The sequence below is a fragment of the Desmodus rotundus genome, chromosome 4 (assembly GCF_022682495.2).
Source record: "Desmodus rotundus isolate HL8 chromosome 4, HLdesRot8A.1, whole genome shotgun sequence".
NCBI classification, from domain to species: domain Eukaryota; kingdom Metazoa; phylum Chordata; class Mammalia; order Chiroptera; family Phyllostomidae; genus Desmodus; species Desmodus rotundus.
In genome coordinates, this window is record NC_071390.1 from 178,159,779 (window position 1) to 178,178,064 (window position 18,286).

The 18,286-nt window shown below is 57.2% G+C and overlaps 2 protein-coding genes and 1 long non-coding RNA gene across 12 annotated transcripts in view; 1 reads left to right on the top strand and 2 right to left on the bottom strand.

The window, feature by feature from the left end:
• EVC2 (EvC ciliary complex subunit 2) overlaps nucleotides 1-12,105 on the bottom strand; it is a 63,023-nt gene extending 50,918 nt beyond the window's left edge. For 2 of the 3 annotated variants that reach the window (XM_053923254.2, XM_053923252.2), the window contains exons 1-5: nucleotides 11,860-12,105; nucleotides 10,550-10,654; nucleotides 8,545-8,731; nucleotides 5,893-6,002; nucleotides 4,934-4,981 (exon numbers count right to left, since the gene is read on the bottom strand). In XM_053923254.2, the coding sequence (XP_053779229.1) occupies nucleotides 4,934-4,981; nucleotides 5,893-6,002; nucleotides 8,545-8,731; nucleotides 10,550-10,654; nucleotides 11,860-12,060 (651 nt within the window). In that variant the 5' untranslated portion in view covers nucleotides 12,061-12,105. The remainder of the gene's footprint in view (nucleotides 1-4,933; nucleotides 4,982-5,892; nucleotides 6,003-8,544; nucleotides 8,732-10,549; nucleotides 10,655-11,859) is intronic. The other variant, XM_053923253.2, reaches the window with a different exon arrangement.
• A 2,212-nt stretch (nucleotides 12,106-14,317) lies between these two features.
• EVC (EvC ciliary complex subunit 1) overlaps nucleotides 14,318-18,286 on the top strand; it is a 51,355-nt gene continuing 47,386 nt past the window's right edge. For all 7 annotated transcript variants that reach the window (XR_008426624.2, XR_008426625.2, XM_053922366.2 and 4 more), the window contains exons 1-2: nucleotides 14,318-14,710; nucleotides 17,798-17,923. Coding sequence is in view for 5 of the 7 variants with exons in the window: in XM_053922366.2 (XP_053778341.1) it covers nucleotides 14,540-14,710; nucleotides 17,798-17,923 (297 nt within the window). In the remaining 2 variants the exon portion in view is untranslated. The remainder of the gene's footprint in view (nucleotides 14,711-17,797; nucleotides 17,924-18,286) is intronic.
• On the bottom strand, nucleotides 15,721-17,910 carry LOC128780658 (uncharacterized). 2 transcript variants are annotated; one of them, XR_008426626.1, is made up of 4 exons: nucleotides 17,784-17,910; nucleotides 17,027-17,133; nucleotides 16,572-16,832; nucleotides 15,721-16,183 (listed from the first exon to the last, which is right to left on the bottom strand). It is a non-coding gene; the product is annotated as an uncharacterized lncRNA (long non-coding RNA). The 2 variants fall into 2 exon arrangements; XR_011651143.1 differs by having other exon boundaries at nucleotides 15,721-16,832.

The window sequence follows — 18,286 nt, forward strand, 5'->3', positions numbered from 1 at the left end:
GCTACTGTAACCGCGCATTGGCGGACGGCAGATCCTTCGCCGGGCTCCACCGCTACGCTTTGCAGCATGGTGCCAGACAGACGGGCTTTCCACAGGGGTGCCTTCAGCCCTTCCCATCCCAGCCAAGGACAAGAGCATGGGGAGGACTGCTTAAACAGCGGGACTTCGATTATCTAATAAACATAGACTCCTAGAAGCAAGAAGCTACCGTGTTGGCAATAGCTCTCCCTGGTGGTGGGATTATGAAGCAATGGTATTTTATTTGTCCAACTTTCTCTCTTATCTGCGCCCCCCCCCCGCCCCCGCCCAGGTGTAGAGTCGATGTTTCCTCGATGTCCACAGTGGACACACATTAAATCCCACCCATCCCCCCACCTCAAAACCAGACCAAGTTTGAACACCAGGGGAAAGCACCCAGAATGATTCCTCTGGAAGAGATTTCCAGAGCATCTAGTTGAGATGCTTCACTTTGGGCTAAAGATCCAGGCAGCGGAGGGTCAGGGACTTGCCAACGGCTGTCCCGCAGCCACGGAGGAACAGCTCTGAGGGCCAAGACTCTTGTCTTCCCAAATGACAGTTCTGGTGAGAGCGAGAGCTTCAAGGTACTCATAGGTACAGCCGCCCTCGCTCTTTAATAAGTCACCCATGGGGGGGGTGGGGCTAAGTGGATCAGAGGACTAGTGCACAGCGTGATTGGGTCCTCAGCTTCAGGACCTCGGCCAGTTCACTGAGCCTCTCCGACCTGAGCTTCTCACTCACAGGAGGAAGTAAAACTAGATAATCTCTAGTCTCTTGGGGGGGGAGGCAAGGAGTCTATTTGATGTTCACAAAAATGTATTAAGTGCCAACCAAGAAAAGAAACTCCACGTCACAGAGAGGCAAGGTTGACCAGATGTCCCAGCATCATCGGCTCCACCAGCCTGCTTGAGTGAGGTTCAGGAATCATAGTAGAGGAGATGCCAGTCAGGATTCGGAGGGTGTTTGCGAGTTGCCCGAAGGACAAGCAGGCAAAGAACTGCAGGTGCAACACCAGGGCTGTGTGGAAAGCGGGCTCAGGGCGCCGGGAGGCAGCAGCGGTCAACAGGCCCCAGGGATCCTGCGAACTAACCTCCAGGAACTGGGCTTTGTCCAGCAGGCAGTGGGGGGCCCTCCAGAACGGAAAGCCAGCAGGCCTGCGCTTTGGGAAGATCACTCCAGTGGGGATCGCGGGCTGCGAGGGAGCAGGACTTGATAGGCAGGAGGTGGGTAGAAGGCAGAGGCGTCACCCAACTGCAGCCCCGCCGAGTTCAACTCAAAGTCAGTGACTCTGCCCCCAGCGACAGGCTCCCTCCCGGGGCTCGAGCGCACCCACCAAAACGCGTGTATCGGAGAAAGAAATTCTCGTGTTGCCCTCAGCCACCTGTGGGGCCGCTTTTTCTTACTGAGTAACGGGAGCTTTTTCCCTGTTAAACACGTCAATCTTTTTTTTATATAGGTTACGAATATTTTCCCATGTGTCACCTAACCTTTCTTCAGGCTATAGTTCAATGTCAAGTTTTCAGCAACTTGAGCTCCCTAGTCCATGGTTTTCCTTCACGGTCTTCTCCACATCACGTAACAGTGGTGAGCACTCGCCTGCTACAGCTCGTTTTACGCAGCTGGGTGTGAATCTGGTGAGGACGCTCCCCTTCGGTTTGCTCCCAGAAGTCCCAGTCAGTTGCCCCCAAATTTACGAGTGACACTCTCTTCCCACTGATTTGAATACCATTTACTACATGCACCGGTGTAGGTGCTCTATGTTCTTCCATCCGTCTGACTTTTCCTCTAGGAGCCTTAAAGTGGCTGTAGAACTTTTTAGTATTTATAAGGACGAATCCTCCCACCTAACTCCTCGTTTTCAATTTTTTTCATCCAGTTTCATAAATTGATATTTTCCCACACACACACCCCCCGCCACACACACACACACCAAATCCCACCAGAATTCTCACTGGTAACATCACAATCGCTTCCCAAGGCCCTCTCTGGCTTTCAGCAGAGGTCCTGCCCGCCCATTTGTGGCATGGCGCCCGGCCCTTCCCTGGGCACTTGCAATTAACATAAGAAGCAGCAGTGACATCTGGCACAATCGGAGCTCCAGCACTCAGTGTCCAGCACAGTGTGGTGTGACTTTTTCCTGTCAAAGAGGCTCCATCGCGGACATGTCATTTCACCTTCGGGAAAGTGACAGGAACTGAAGGACAGGATGCGCTCTCTCACAAGAGGTGCGGGATCCCAGCGTGCGTGACGGAGCACTTGGTGTCTTCACTGCATTTTTTAACTGCTTGATGCGAATGTCCGGGAGCCTCTGTCCTCGATGCCTTGCCCCTCCCACTCGTCACTGTCACACTTCCCCAGCGAGAGGATGTTGTCTTTGCAGGCGCCCACGTCAAGCCTGCTGGGACGCGCCCTGTGCAGTGAGGGCCTTGCCTCACCTCACGTGTGTCTCACCCGTGCCCGGCACGGAGCTTGTGCCCTGGAGACCTCGGTTCCCATCCACCAACGAACTGGTGTGGCCGGAACTCAGACTTCCAGCTGCACAGTTTAGAACATCCCTCCTCTCTCGGTGATAAAATCCTTGCTTTATGGTCCCAGTGAATTCTTACCTCCTCCAGGAAGCCTGCCGTGCAGTGAAGCCACGCAGCGGCTTTTCTCCCGCCAGTACCTGCAGTGCACACGATCTGCACTTCACACCCTCACGGAGTCCCTCACGGCTGCACGCCTGTGCGCTCTTCAGGCCTTTTGTTCCTCATTGAATGTCTCAGCGTGGGAAGAGGGGCTGTGGGGTGAGGGTGATCTGAGCCTCCAGGCTGCCCAAGACTCCACAACGCAGGGCCCTGACTCACACGCTTACAGCACCCCCATGGCCCCGTGGGCATTTGCACTGGACACGCTGACCCATACCATTCATTCGTGATTATCACAGCACAGGGGCCGAGGGTGACATCTGCCTGTGCAAGTGACAGTAACACTGGCAACGCTGCCGAGTGCTCACGAATGCCAGCACGTGCTCAGTGCTGGGCACGCATCCACACACTCCCTTTCACAAGCACCTAATGAAATGGGTGCTATCACCCTTCTCATTTCACAGCTGGAAACTGAGGCCCAGGAAGGGAGCACCACACACAGATTCACATACAGTCAGTGGGGGACAGGGATTCAAAGCCAGGCCTTCGGGTCCGGGGGCGTGCTGTCCCTACAACGCTGTAGGGCCAGCACCTATGTACACCATGTCTTCCTGTCTCCCCACTTGCAGCCCGAGGTCCCCTGGCTCCACCCCCTGGCTGCACTGCCACACCTGCGCCCGTGGGTCCGCAGCCCAGGGGACACCTGCAGGCACCGGCGGGCTGGCGGCCGCCCTGAGACCTGCATGGCTCATCTCTACCCCCAGGAAACAGTCTGGGGCCTGGAAGGAGGCTCATAAATATTCATTAAACAAACGTCCTCTGACTTCTGTTACAATCACGCAACGACCTGCCGCCTCCTCCCCTGAGAAGTAATCACCGCCACTGATGATAATCAGCGCAATCAGGGGATGTGCACGTGCGGGGTGCCACCCACAGGGCGAAGCACGGCAGGGGACACAGGGCGAGCCAGACATGCCCCCTGCCGGAGCTCACAGCCCAGCCAGGGGACTGTCTGCACCTGCATGGCCCCCCACCCCGAGACCATCAGCCTCCCACAGCCACACTCAGCTGTCACTGCCATCCCCCGTCCCCGGCAGAAAGCAGCTCACTAGGAGGCCATGTGGCCTGCCCACAGCCCAGCAGAAGGGCTCTGGAGCCAACGGCCTGGAGCAGACCCTGGTCCAAACACCCACTAGCTGTGCTGAGAAGCGCTCACCCAGCAGGCCCGAGGCTGGTCCCCCCTCACCACTGGCGCACCAGGCAGGCCCTGGGCTGGCAGGCGTCTGGGAGCTCAGTTCCAGGCGGGTGCCCACCATTTCTCAATGAGAGGTGCTTGCTGTACCCAGTGCTGCACCAATGACGGGGTCTACGCCGAGCACCTACTTTCTTCTGGGGGCCTGGAACCCTGGGATGTACTGGCACAGGGTCCTGCCCATGGGCCTGGCCCCCAGTAAACACCCCAGGTGTCCGACAAGCTCCTCTGGCGGACAACGCCCGACACAGTTGTCCAACTCAGGGCTGGAGGAACTGAGCATGTCCTGGGCCCTCCAGACTCCGCCCACATGCCTTTTCCTTCGGCCAACTCCACTTTGCATCCTTTCCCTGTGACGTCCCAGCCACGAGTGGGACCGCCTGTGCCACCTGTGCGTCCTCGCAGGGCATCATGGAACCCTGATACACTAGCTGTGTGACCTGGAGCAAATCTCATGACCTAGGTGTGCCTCGGTTTCCCCACCAACAAAATGGGGGCGATTTACAGCTACAATCTCCCTACTGTTGTGAAGATGATGGGATTCACATATGCAAACCACTCAGAAAGCCTGGAACACAGTAGGTACTTAAGAAATGCGCAGTGCAGCCACGAGGTGGGGGACACCCGGAGACTCCACGAGGGAAGGAGGGAGTGTGAGCTGCGAGTGACCGAACTGATGAACGGAAATGGGGACGTGCCGATGGCGAACGGCAGAAGCAGGGGGAACTGCCCCAGACTACGGAGCTCAGGGAATTTTCGAGAAGATAAAATACCGCCCCCAGCTGGCCGGGTCACAAACGCTGCAGGGTGTGTGTGAGGGTGGCTGGACAGAGGCACAGAGGAAGGAGTCATCCCAGGAAACTGACCGTACAGCCTCAGGACACAGGGGGGACCCCAGGCGCTGGAGCCCCTGGCCTGGTGCGGGCCAGCAGTGGGCTCTTCCCTGGCTCTGAGAATAAGAGACCCCACCCCACAGGCATAAAAAGACACGTGGGGCCTAAAGGGGTGTCCAGGTTGGATATTCTCTCCCCTTTACCTTTTCTTCTGCTGTAACAGTGAAAAGCGCTCTCAGCTGCGTTCTGTTCTAGAAAAAAAAAAAAAAGATGTTTTGGTCAAACGGGCCTGGAATCTGACATGGGTGTAACATTTGCTGTATTTCGTGCCCACTGTGCCTGGAGCCTCCTCCCGTGTCCCCAGCGCAGACACAGATCCTGGCACCCGCCACCCAGCCACCGCCCTCACTGCTACAGCGGCAAATGAAAAACGAAGACACCGACCTCCATGGCACTATGGCCTGAGCTGCGTCCCCTCAAAGCCACACATTGAAGCCCTGCCCCCAGAATGACACAATGTGGCCATGTTCAGAGATGGGGTCTCCACAGAGGTCGTGAAGGGGGAGTGAGGCCACGGGGTGGGCTCTCATCTGGTGTGACCGGTGTCCTTACAAGAATAGGAGGTTAGGATACAGAGGGACGACCGTGTGAAGATGCAGGAAACAGATGGTCCCCTAGCACCCAGGAGAGAAGCTCAGCGGGGAGCCACCCTGTGGACACCTTGACCTTGGACTTCCAGCCTCCAGATTGCGAGGGATGAAGTCTCTGCTGTTGTCCAGCCATGGAATCCATGGAGCTCTCTCACGGCAGCTCCAGCGAGCCATCCAGCGTGAATGCCGCTGGTTGAAGGCTCACTCTGGGCAAGGCGCAGCACGAGACTTCGGCATCTGGTGCTAGTTATCTTTATACGAACCTTGTGCTGGGTCCACGGAGGTTAAGGAATTACTCAAGGTCACAATGAGCCACCAAGAGACCCAGGTTCATGGTAAAGGATGTGAGATGCCAATGCCCGTGCACTCATCCAGAATTTGACGTCAGTGAAGGAGGAAGGGAGGGAGAGAGGGAGAGAGGGACAGATCCCGGGCCCTCAGTGTCGACGTTTCCACAACAACCCCACTGGGCAGCGACAGGACAGAAACCAGAGTGACGAGGCTGTACACACCGGTGACGAACTCTGGAAGGTGAGCTGGGCCGGCAGCACCAGGGTCTCCCCATGCCCGACATCTCCGGCCTCGAGCGAGGCGCTGTAGCTGATGGAGAAGGAGGCTCCAACTGCTCAGAGACAAGACACAGGGGGGTCACAATGGGGCCCCTGCCACGCAGCCACAGCTGGTGACAGGTGATACTAACTGCCGCTTAGACACCTCCAGGCAGCGGGGTCTGTGTGCCCAGCCAGTGGCACCAGGCAGGGACCTGGAGGGGCAGTGAAGGTCCCCTGGGGCTCAGAGAGGGTCCCCAACCTCATGGTCTCTAGTTGGCCCTCAGCTGCTGAATTACAAAACTGTTCCCTTTGAAGGAAACAGAGCTCCCCTGGGAGACGGGTCCCGGCCCAGAGCTCTGCTTGGGAAGAAGCTGTACAGAAAACACAGGCTCTTGGGAGAAAGCGGCTCTGCTGCTGGAGGAGCCACCCGGGGGTGCACAATCAGGTCCTGGAGGCCTGGTGGGAAGAGAGGAGCCCCGAGTGCGATCGGGGTGGGTAGTTTTTGCAGGACGGGCAACATCGCAGCACCGCTTCGGGAGGGGAGACAGCGGGGACGGGCAGGCAGCGGGGATGGGGCGGGGGTGCGGGGGGCACTGCCACCAGATGCGGGCCATGGGTTGAGTCCACTGTAACCACTGACAGACTCATCCCACTGACTGGCTTCTCGGGTGGGCTCCGGGCACCTCGCGGGGACTGAAGGCACTTTGTAAACTAAAGCCACTCTTTGTGGCAGCGGCCTCGGAGCCTCAGCCACAGCCTGGGGACGGGGACAAGGCCAGCCAAGCCTGTCCAGGGACTAAGACCAGCTTCTGTCTGAGCCGGGTGATCGTGGGGCTCAGCTTGTGAGGGTCTTTTTTTAAAAAAACAGCTTTGAGATAAAATTTGCATAGCACTCAATTCACCTGTTTTAGTACATTTCCGGCTGTGTGACCATCACCACGGTCTAATTTCAGGACATCCCCTCACCCTGAAAAAAGCCTGGTGCCCAAAGACGGCCACTCCCATCGCCTCCCCTGCTCTCATTGCCAGTCTGCTCTCTCTGGGACACATCTGCCATTTTTGGTCAGCTCACGGGAGTGGGAGTCTAAACATGGGTTCCCGGGGCACGTTTTGGGGGGCATATCTACAGAGCACGGACCAGCACTTTGCCCCTGTTCAGTGCCGAGTAATATTCCACTGTGTGGCCACTCCACACTCTCTTTGTGCCTGAGCTCTGTGGACTTTGTCAAAAGGGAGGCATGTGAAAACCTGACGTTCAACTAACTCAGCGTCTGAGACAAGGCACCGCACCCCCTGCAGTGGAAGGAAGCCCACCCTTCCAGGCCCCAGCAGCGTCTGGGGGGCCTGGACAGAACAGCATGTTGGGAAGCTGGTTTAAGGAATTCTAATTTGATTTAAGACTTCTGGACTTCAGACTTTTAAAAACTTACAAGGGCTAATATCTTGGTCTCAGATTTTGACTTCTTTGGGACTTGAATCTATTTGAATTTCAATTTGTAGGAGGTTCACTCCTGAGATTTTCATTTCTCCCTGAGAATGTGCCAAAGGGACGTGCTGGCAGGTCCCTGTTGGAGGATTTTATGCAAAATAAACTCCAGGTTACCCTTTAATCGTATTGCAAACCCATGATTTCTAACACCTTGTTGAATAGCACGGCTGGGCACGGTTTGAGTGGGTAGTAGAATCAGGAAGAATTTCCAGCCTTGGGGAGGGTTTATTTCCATAACGGGGCAGGAAACGAGGTCTCTTGTGTTCACTGGCATTCCCAGAAGGGCACACAGGGGCGTGGGCAGGTAGTTAGGGGAGTGGGGTCATCCGGAGTCCGGACCGGCAGAGGATTCCCTTCCCCAGAGGACCAGCCACCAACCGCCCTGCAGACCAATGAGAAGCCCAGGGGACTGGAACAACAAGCCGACAGAGCCCATCAGGGGAAACACACAGCCACACCCGTCATCTCTGTCCACAGGCGCGGGCACCTGACCAAATCCGGGGTGGCCCTTCCCTGCCCTCTCTCCCTGGGCAGGGCACCTCCTCTGACTGGTAAGTTTGGGGTGCATCGCCAGGGAGCCCCTCTTACTTGGGGAGAGTGGGTTCCAGTAGGAAGCAAGACGGCTCGGCTCCTGCCAGACTGGCAGCGCCAGCTCCCTCGCCAGTGGGTGACAGAGCCCAACCAGCTCTGCGGGCAGGGCAGCAAGCCATCGGGTCTGACCGATGCCTGTCTTCCCACTTGGCCCTCACCCTAGCATGCTCTGCTGCGCCCCATCTCTCCATGTGTTCGGACCGCTCTCCAGCACAGCCCGGGACGAGCTCTGCATTTTCCTGAGAAACGGCAACTCTGGCACGTGGGTGACGGCCATCCTGGGGTTCGCTACAAACTATCTTTGTTTACATTTGAAATGTTTCACAACAAAAATCGAGTGTCTATAATCTGTTAAAATTCTTTCCCCAAATCCCACCCTTCTGATCCAACTTGTCGGGTGCAGCTCTAGGGAGGTGGTCCCCTCCTCGGACGCCCCCTGGGAATTCCTGGGAGCACCGGCTGAGTGAACACGTGGAACGAGGCACGTGCTGTGGGACTGCGCGTGTCCCTGACTCGGGGCACCGGGCCATCACCTGCCAGGAACTTCCTCCTGAAGGCCTGCAAGCCTGCCGAGGTCCTGTTTCCAGGCGACTCCCTGATGGTGAGGCCGGTGATGTTGTCGAGCAGAAGCAGGTCTGAGAGGTTGGCTGCCGCCGGCGTCGGGGTGTTGTTCACCAGCAGACGCACCTGAGCCGTCTGCGCCGCGCTCGGCCCCGACACCTGGGACAGAGGTGAAATAGGGCAGAGTCAATGACCAGTCCAGTTCCCTGAAAGGACGCTGCGGCTCAACCTGTGCGCGGTACGTCTCTAGGCAGAGAAGGTCTGTGTCCATGTGCATGTGTGTACACAGATGTGTGGGGAGGGTACACACATGTGCACGCACACTCATCCTTGCACACGCATGGTGGAAAATGTCTCCAGGAGGACAAAGGAGGGCATTATGGTCTCGCAAAGGTTCTGAGAATTCATCAGGTCTGACTTCCAAGGCCCCAGGAGAGTTTGACGCCAGCCAAGCCACTGCCTGGTGACAGTTTCAAAGTCGCTGGGGCCCCGAGATGCAGGGAACTTGTTCCTGCAGAGAAACTCGGGAGAAAAGACATCCGAGCACAAAACCAGCATCAGGCTGGGGAGACCGTGACAAGTGGCGTCACCGAGAAAAGCAAATGGAGGTTCTCTCTCGGTCCCTTGTTTTAAAGATTTGGCCCCAGAGCCCTGCCCAGCTTCAGACTGCCATCTGGTCTCCAGGCTCGCCTGCAGGCCTGTCCTCCCTCCGGCCTGGCCATGTCTGGCCAGTGCAGCTGTTGGAAGGCGCCTGGTGGCCCAACAGCTTGTCCCCACCTGGCCTCTGCAACTCTGCCCCCCTCCCCTCTGTAACTCGGCTGCCACCAGCCCGACCCCTCCATCACCCAGCTCTGCTGAATGAGATGCCGGAGCTGGAGGGAGGAGGGGTGCCATGCATGTCCCAGGAGAAGTGACTCTGGGACCCAAATGTGAATAGCAGGTTGCAGAACTCTGGGTCCAGGGCCCCGTCACGGACGTAAAGGCGCAGAGGAAGGCATGTGCATGGACACATGTAGGTACCCGCGAGTGCGTGCATACACACACACACCCATGACTGCAGGCACGTGCCAGGACACGCCTCCAGGAGGACACAGGAGAAGCTGGAACACTCAGTGTGCCCAAGAAGGGGAGAAAGACCCCCTGAGGGCCTGGGAGAAGATGAGGGCCAGGCACTAAAGGGGTCACTTGGCACGTTGGGGCCGCCCATGCCCTGCACACTCCACAGAAAGGACTGGCCCTGGACCAGCTCCTGGGAGCCTGACCCCTAAAGCCCCAGAACACCCTGCCTGGTAAGAGCGTCTTCGTACACCAGGGGCCTTGGGCTGAGCCAGGTCAGGGTGACCTCTGCAGGGGCTGGAGACTGAGGGTGGTAACACGGGGTCTCCGTGCCTAACCCACCTGTGATGGAAACCCTGGACCCCAAGGCTGAGTCAGCGGCCCTGGTTGATGTCACACATCACAGATGGGAAAGTTAAATGCCATCCACACAACTGCACCAGGAGAGAACAGCAGGTGACGGCCCCTCTGGAACTCTGCTTTCCTCTGCTGGCTTTAACCTGCACGCTTTTACTGTGATAAACGGCACTTGGAGACCAACAGCTTGGCTCAGTCCTGTGAGTCCTTCTATTGAGTCACGGGCCCTGAGGGTGGTCTCGGGGACCCACCACACGGACAATGTGGCAAGCCATCTCATGGGATTGAAGATCTAAAGGACATCAAATAACTTTTTAAGTGGTCAAGCACCATTTCAATGTTAAAGCCTATTCTAAGTGAGCACAGTGGGTTTTCACTAACGACACTCTATTTGTCACCAACAATCTGAGCCCTGCTAAATAGGGCTCAGATAATAAAATAACGATAAACCCCTTGTCAGTCACCTCATCACTCTGGTGTCCAGACGTGAGTAGATGACCCGTGCTCTGCCAGCTCTTACACACAAAATCTCCCCAATAAAGGATTTGGGCGAAATCCAATTACCTTCCCCTGGAGCATGAGCCGCCCGTGAACACTCACCACGGCACATTTCTGAAAAATTACTCCGTTCCCGGGAGTTCCTTGAATGTCTCCTGAAATGTCTCCATGCTACAATAAAATATAGAAATTATTAGAAAACAAAAAAATTTCATGCTACACATATTTCATAAAAGTACAAGAAGGACTTTTAAGGGGGGTAAAGAAACTCCTTTGGCTAGTCTAGAAGTGCCGCAAGTAATCTCGAAGATCTTTTTTAAGAGGATTAAAGGGTTGGCACTTAAAACCTATAGGACAGAAGGAGGTGGCTGTGGACAATGGGGCCTTTTCCGGGTCTGGGGCGCACACACAGCACCCATTGTCATAGGGGTGCACCTAACCAGACCTGACACTTCGGCAAGAGCCCGTGAGCAGAGGAGAGGACAAATTCCTTAATGATAGCGTCCAAGGAGGGGGCACACTAGCCAGACAGCAGCAGGTGGCGTGAACCCCAGTGTTCTGAGGTGGCTTCCCGGGAGCTGGATCCAACACCCAGGTGAGAAGCCGCCCCCGTTGGCCTGCTCCAGCCTCCAGTGGCTCCGCTGGAAAAATCCCAGTGGAGCCAGGACTCAAAGTAGGCAGCTGAGGGAGACCCAGAAGGAATGGTCACCAAAGGCCAGAGGGAAAGCGGTGGTGGCACTGAACCCAGGAACTGGTGGGGGCGGCGAGGGGCAGACATCGGAGCTGATCCGGAGCAAAGGGCAGCGGCCTGGTGACCAGTTGGGGAGAAGGAGGTGCTGAAATCTAGGGTGACGGCCAGGGCTCTGAGCCTTCCCCAGAATGGGACGGCAGAGGGAGGGGCAGGGTGAAGAGGGAGTGGCTAAACTCCACAGCTCGGAGGGTGCGGTCAAGTACAGCTCCAGCCAGCAATCCTACACCGTTACTCTCTCCTGGGGCGCTCCCCTCTGCAACGGGCTCTGCAACCGCGAACTCACCAAACCCCGACATCGACCCTTCGGGGTAGATGCTGCCGCGCTTACAGAGCAGGAAACGCGGGCACAAGAAGTGCAGCGACTGGTCCTCGGCCGCAGAGCTCTCAGGTTGCAGAATGGGGTCCCCCTGGCCCCCCACCTCCCGCCGCGGGCTTTCCGCAGCCATCTCGCGGCTGTCCCCACTTTTCCGGGGAGTTCTCGGCCGTAAGCAGGATGCACTAAGAGACACCGCGCTGCGCCCGCCCTTTCTGATAAGTTCCCCAACTCCACGGAGCCCCCGCCTCCAGTGGAGACGGAGCCGAGCCGCCCGAGTCAGAGCGGACACTGGGAGCCCGACCTCCTTACCTGCGCGGTGCGCTCGGGCCCCGCCCCGGGGGCTGGGGGGCGATCCTGGGGCGCCTGCGCGCCCAGGGGGCGCTGGAGGGCACTTGGGCCCGCGGGGAGCCAGTCTCGGGCCCCGGACACCGCGGGCAGCGCCAGGGCAGCGGCCAGGAGGCCCCCAGCCAGCACCCAAGCGGCGCTCCCCGGGGCGGCCGCCGCGCCCATCGCCTGCCCCAGGCTAGCGTCTCCACACTTGCGGGCGCCGCGGAGTTGCGGCGGCTTCCGGGCCGCAGACCCGCCCCGCCGCCGAGCATGCCCAGTGCGAGCCGCCGCGGAAAGTTTTGTGGAAGACCGCGGCAGCTGGTGCTCGGCGGCCACACTTGGGTTAGCTCGCGCCCCACCCGGGGGCTCGGCTGTACGCACGACAGATCCGGCGGCTCCCCTGCCTCCAAAGATCCCAGGGGCTCCAAGCGCCCCTCCACTAACGCCTACGTTCTCTAACTCTCAGCGGAGACCCCCTTCTCCAAAAAACCTTCCCTGACACATACCGGGCTGAAACCCGAGTCTGCCCCGGCCCACGAGCTCCCAAACAGAGAAGCACTCAGAGAGGCAAGGCCGTGTGTCCCGGAGGGCCCAGAGAGGGCAGGACCACACAGGCAGGGGTTGGGAGGGAGACTGGCAGCTCAGGGGCAGAGAGAGGAAAAGGTGACTCTCCTTTCCCGATGGGTTCAGTTCAGCCCAGTTGGGCACCCCTGCCTGAGGCCTTCGCTCCCAGTGGGGCACCGGTGGGGCAGGTAGTCCGGCCAGCCTGTGGGGCGTCTCTGGTGAGCCAGGGAGCAGGGAGTTAGTGTCTGGAGCCAGGAGGCAGCGCCTGAGCAGCCTCCCTGAACACTCTGCATCGGGCTGTGCGTTGCCATACAGGGAGGCGGAGTGGGAAAGGGAGGCCAGAAGGCCTGTAGATTGCTTTCTCTGCTTCCTCCTGCTCCACTGGGCCCTCTGAACGTTTCCACGTGTTCAGGGGGAGGGGCTCCCCTGCTGCGGCCCTCTTGCAGGGCAGCTGGCCGGGTCTGCAGCCTGGGGCCAGGAAGCCAGGCAACTGCCAGACCCTCCTTCAGCCCCCAAGGACAGGCCTTCCTGGCCTTGACCTGGACAAGGTGATGGGGTTTGGGAGTCTAAGGGTTTACTAGCTAAGCTTCCTGTGGAGGGTACCTGGCAAGGATGGGCAAGACAGGCCAAGGCTCAATGCTAGCATACTGCTGGACCACCTACTCTATAGTACTAGACAACAAGTAAGTTAAAAGGTGATTTTAATATTCAAACAACTTTATAATAAAGTAAAATGCAAAGAGCACTACATTGTCAAAACTGAAGCCTGAGTCCCCAGCATAAAGCCAGGAGGCCAGGCTATCGCCCCCACACACATTCCCAGAGCCTGGGCGGCGCTTCCAAGGAAACGTTGAGGAGGCACCGCAGAAGGTGGTGTGAGCCCTGAAGCCAGACCCACACAGGCGCTCACCCATCTGTCCCATTTCCTCGCGGCAACACCTTGGGCGAGCCCCTTTTCCTCTCCAGCTGTCAGTTTCTTCATCCATAAAAACGAAATCTGGGTGGGAGTTCCCATCTGGCCCACCCGTAAGGGTTGATGGGGAAACAATGAAAAAAAAATAGAAACTTGAGCTGCGTGTCCAGGTTAAGAACACAAGAGCCCCTCATTCTCTGTTGAAGCCAATCCCTGAGGTCCCCCTGCCCCTGCCCACACAGGGAGTAGAGCTCCAAACTCTAAGAGAGTGTGTGTGTACATGTGCGTACGCATGGGTGTTCACCTCTGTGCCCCCAGCACCCAGGACAAGAGCTGGCATCTAGTAGCTGCTCAGTGAATGTTTGCTTAAAGAAGGGATGCTGACCTCACCTGGCCCTGAAACCCTCCCAGCCTGGGCCCTGTCCGGTTCCCGGCTGGCCAGGCGCTGGTTGCATCCCAGTGGTTTCTGTAATCGCCGAGGGAATGAAATGACTCCACAGCATCGTGTTTCTGCTGGGTGCTGGTGCAACAATCTTTCTACACACTGTCTGGGAGGAAAGTGTTGACTATGGTGAAGAAAAGGCATAAGACAGATTCTTAAGAAAAGTTCAGAGGCGCAATGGGTAGAAGCTGGCCGCGAGCCGGAGTGGGACCTGCGCTGAGTCCCTTGGATCTGAGCTTCGTCACCGCGAGGATGCCCCCGTAACTATCTCAGGCTGTTGAGAAAGTTGCTGAGATCGTGAGGCTAAATGTCTGGCACATGGTAAGCGCTCAGTAAACTTATCCGAGCAACATCCTCCTTGGTTGCTGGGAACCCCTTCTCTGCTGAAGCTCCAGAGGCCCAGGGAAAACCAAGAATCCTCCGAAAAGTTCTCCTCGCTGAAAAACGCGCCTTCCGCTGGGCATGCTCAGTGCAAAGGCCAGGGTGGGGCGGGGGTGGCTCGAAGTTTTTGGCGGAAGATCCAGGCTCCTCCCTCTGGCTCCGGCTGCCCGGGGATCCGGGAGAGGCTACAAAGGAAGGCAACCGCACAGGCCAGAAAGTCTGCGGAGCACACTGCGCCCCTGGCCCGCCCGGGCTCCCAGTTCTGCGTCGCAGACCTGGCGGGGACAGTGCTCCGGGCGACTGGCCGGGGTGGTGGGAGGCGGCAGACGGGATGCGGCCGGGCTGCGGCCTGAGTGCCCCCGATGGCCCGCGGAGAGGCCTGCCGGAGCAACGCGCGGCTGCTGCTGGGCCGGGACACAGTGCGACCGGCTCCCGAGCTGCTGGTCCCCGCGGTGCTGCTGGGCGCCGCGCTCGGCCTCGGCCTCGGCCTCTGGCTCGGCTGCCGCACCATCCGCCGGTGGCCACGACAACAGGTGGGTCCGCTGAGCAGGCAGCCCGGGTGTGGGGCGCACGGGGCGCGGTCCTCCTCGGCCCGAGTCGGACTTCGGGCCCGGGCTCTACTTCCACTGGAGCTTGATCGCGGGCTTTGCGCGCAACTGGTGCTGCCCCGAGCTCCCCTTCTGCTCCGGGAGGAGGCTGGACACAGTGACTCCAGAGGGGAGCGGCGTAGGGACAGAAGGGCGCTGTCCCCAGAGATGCCTGCATCCGACGCCGCTGTGTGATGTAGAGGACCGCCAAAACCCTCCCAGCCTCAGTCTCCCCATCGGTTGCACTGGGGGTCTGGACTGGAAGCTGGCGGGGGACACCCAGGTCAGCCTCATGGCCGGAAGGCTGGGGATCCCCACCCCTGGGTGCCCATTCTGCTTCCTAGCTCCGTGCTTTACCTTGTTAGCCTCTCCTGAGTCCCAGCTGCTTGCTAGGATGCATTCACGGCCTCCCTTCATTCATTTATCCTCCCTTCATTCATTCATTCATCCCTACCGTGAAATTTGCTGAGCACCTTTCTGCTGCCAGCTCCACCATCCAGGGATCTTAGAGGCCACCTCAATGAGCTGAATCGACCCTGCCCTGACTGCTGGAGGCAGGGAGCCTCTGGGAGACAGGTTACAAGTCAACATGTGATTGTAACACAGCCACAGGAGTCTTGCGTTGGGGAAATGGTACCAGCACTACTGAGCGCTGGCTGTGTCCTTCCTGTCCTCAGAAGGTTCTCTCTTTATGCTTGGGAAATGTCATGTGGGGCTGGCCAATAAGTTCGTTTGGGGTTTTCCCCACAATGGCTCTAGTAGCTCTTAGTTAGTTGTCTTTAACTTCATTTGAAACAATTTTGTTAGATTGTATTGTGACAGCTGTCCTATCAGCACGCATTAAAAAAAAAACTTATCAAAATTAGTGAGTTTTGTGTAGCCATTTTAATATCGAAGATGGAAGAAAATATGCCACATTTTTGGCTTATTGTGCTTTATTATTTCGAGAAAGGTAAAAACTCAACTGGAATGAAAAAAAAATTGTGCCGTGTATGGAGAAGGTGCTGTGACTGATCGAACGTGTCAAAAGTGGTTTGCGAAGTTTCGTGCTTGGAGATTTATTTCTCTCTGGACGATGCTCCGTGGTCGGGTAGCCCAGTTGAAGTTGATGGCGATCAAATCAAGACATTGAGAACAATCAACATTATACCACACGGCAGAGAGCTGACGTACTCAAAATATCCAAATCGATAAAGTTATTGGTGAAAATGAAAAATGTATCTTTTATTTTATGGGATAAACCATACAAACTTTTTGGCCAACCCAGTATTTTATCTCTCCGAGGGTTTTACAATTCGTCAAGTTTCCCGCCCCCGTCCCCTCCCCGATTGCCTTTTCCTCTTCTTTACTTTGTGTCTGTCTTCTGTGTTAGTCTGTAATCAAGTGGCTGGTGACTCTTGGCCTCCCAATCATTTTTAACTGGGGAGCAAAAAAAAAAACCAGATGACATTTTTCTCCTGGAGCCTTCACTCTAGGATGACCCGACCCGGGCCTTCCCTGCAGAACCTGGTGCTGGGCAGCTGTGAGTGCAGAACAAACAGCCCCTAAAGCTCCCGCCACCAGAGTGCCCCAGCCACGGGCTTCCCTGGCCAGGCTGAGCGTGCTTCTGCCCTGGGGCCTTTGCATGGGCTCTGCCCCCTCTCTGCAAAGCTTGTCCCCGAGATAGCTGACTGGCCTGCTCCCTCTCACTTCCTTCGAGCTTCTTCTCAAATGCCGTCTTGTCCGAGAAGAGTCTTGTTCCCTCCCGTTACTCTGCATCCCCCCACCCGCTGTTTCTCCATAGCATTGGTCACCTCTGACAGACTACCTGTTTATTGCTTTGTCTACATCTCTCTCCTGTCGCTAGAATGTAAGGCCCACGACGGCAGGGGCTCGGTGTATTTTGTCCAGTACTCCGTTCCGGGGGACTAGGGTAAGGCTCACGCTTCACGGATGCTCCGTGACTAACTCCTGGACGAACATTTCTTCAGTTCGAAGGTCATACCCACGAGCAGCCGGTTTGTCAAGAGGGGCTTGAGAAGTGTCGCTGGCACAGCACGGTTTCAAATACAGTCGATAATTACGCTCACTGCAAACACAGAATTAGCAAACACTGCATCGTGGCCCCTGGGGAAACACAGGGCTAGGTTTCTGCAACGTTTCATTAAGCCTTGTCGTATGTGTGTTTCCGTTTAAAGACACATTACTTAATATGTAGTGTTGATCGGCTAACACTGAGCTCACAGCCAACAGTGCTGTAACTCGTGCCGGAACGAAGCTTACCTGGCACCTGCGTTTTCTCTGTGAAGCACGTCACAGCCTTCCTGTGCTTAGGACGCTAGACCACAGGCAGTACTGCACTTAGAGGTCACTTTCAACAACAAAATCACCTACAAAGAGTGCAAAAGTGTGAAAAAAAGCCTGGCACTAAATAGAACACAGACAGGACGCTCGTTTGCGGTCTGAGCTGAACAAGAGGCAGCTCACTCTCCGCTGGACGTTGCCCAGTAGCCCCTCAGACTACCTCCCCCAATTCTGCACACGCCCAGGAGTGAGCACAACAGCGCCCCAGGCGTTGCTTTTTGGGGTTACGAATAATGTTCAGCCAGTAGGCAAATTTGCAAGTGCCATTCTGTACTTTAAGGTAATCTGACATATTTTCTAAAAAATCACCCAGTGATGTTATCGGCAATAACAGGAGAACTAATATTTATGTGCCATGTCCCGAGTTAAGCTGTCACCCCCAAGGGGCTCCCAGGCTACCGGGACCACTGACGGACGAACATTGGGACAAACTTTGACCCAAGTTCGGCCCCCAGGTCCTGACGACGCACTGAGAAGGGGCTGCAGGGGCTTCTCGGGGGGCGCACCTGGACAGTCTGAGGTGCGGGTCTGTCCCCAGGTGGGAGTGAGAGGCGGGGCAGCACACACAGGGCCCAGTGGCAGAAGCCCTGGAGGAGCACACCTGGCTGCGGGGGGGTGGGGCCTATGGCTCCAGTCCCAGGGGCGCCGGGCCGTCTGACATCAGTGTGTCCCCCACCTTTTGCATTTCAGGTGGACGACACTCGAAGTCTGCTCAAGAACCTGGAGTCTAATGCACAGGCTTCCTCGGAAACCGGCTCCCCGTCCAGGAGGAGGAAGAGAGGAGCACGGACTTCGAAGGAGGCGGAGGCTCTGGACGTAAGTAGGGTGTCCTCTGTCCCACCTGGCAGCCAGATGTCACCCAGATGAGCCTGCGACAGAGCTTAGGTCCCAAGCGGCTTCTTTTTCAAGGCACACTTTACCTTCGATGAAATGCCCAGGTTTTACGTGCACGGTTTGATGACTGACAAGCGTACACCCCCTCAAACCCGATACCTCAGTCAGGAGCGATCCGTCACCCTGGAAAGTCCTCCAGGGCCCCTGTGTCCCTTTCTGGCTTACCCCCCACCCCAAGCCCCTTCCTGAGGCAGTCACTGACCTCCCGCACTGGGGCCGGTTTGCGGGTTCTCGACTTCTGCACCAGCTTTCTGGTGCCTGCGCCCCCTCAGTGGCTTGCTTTTG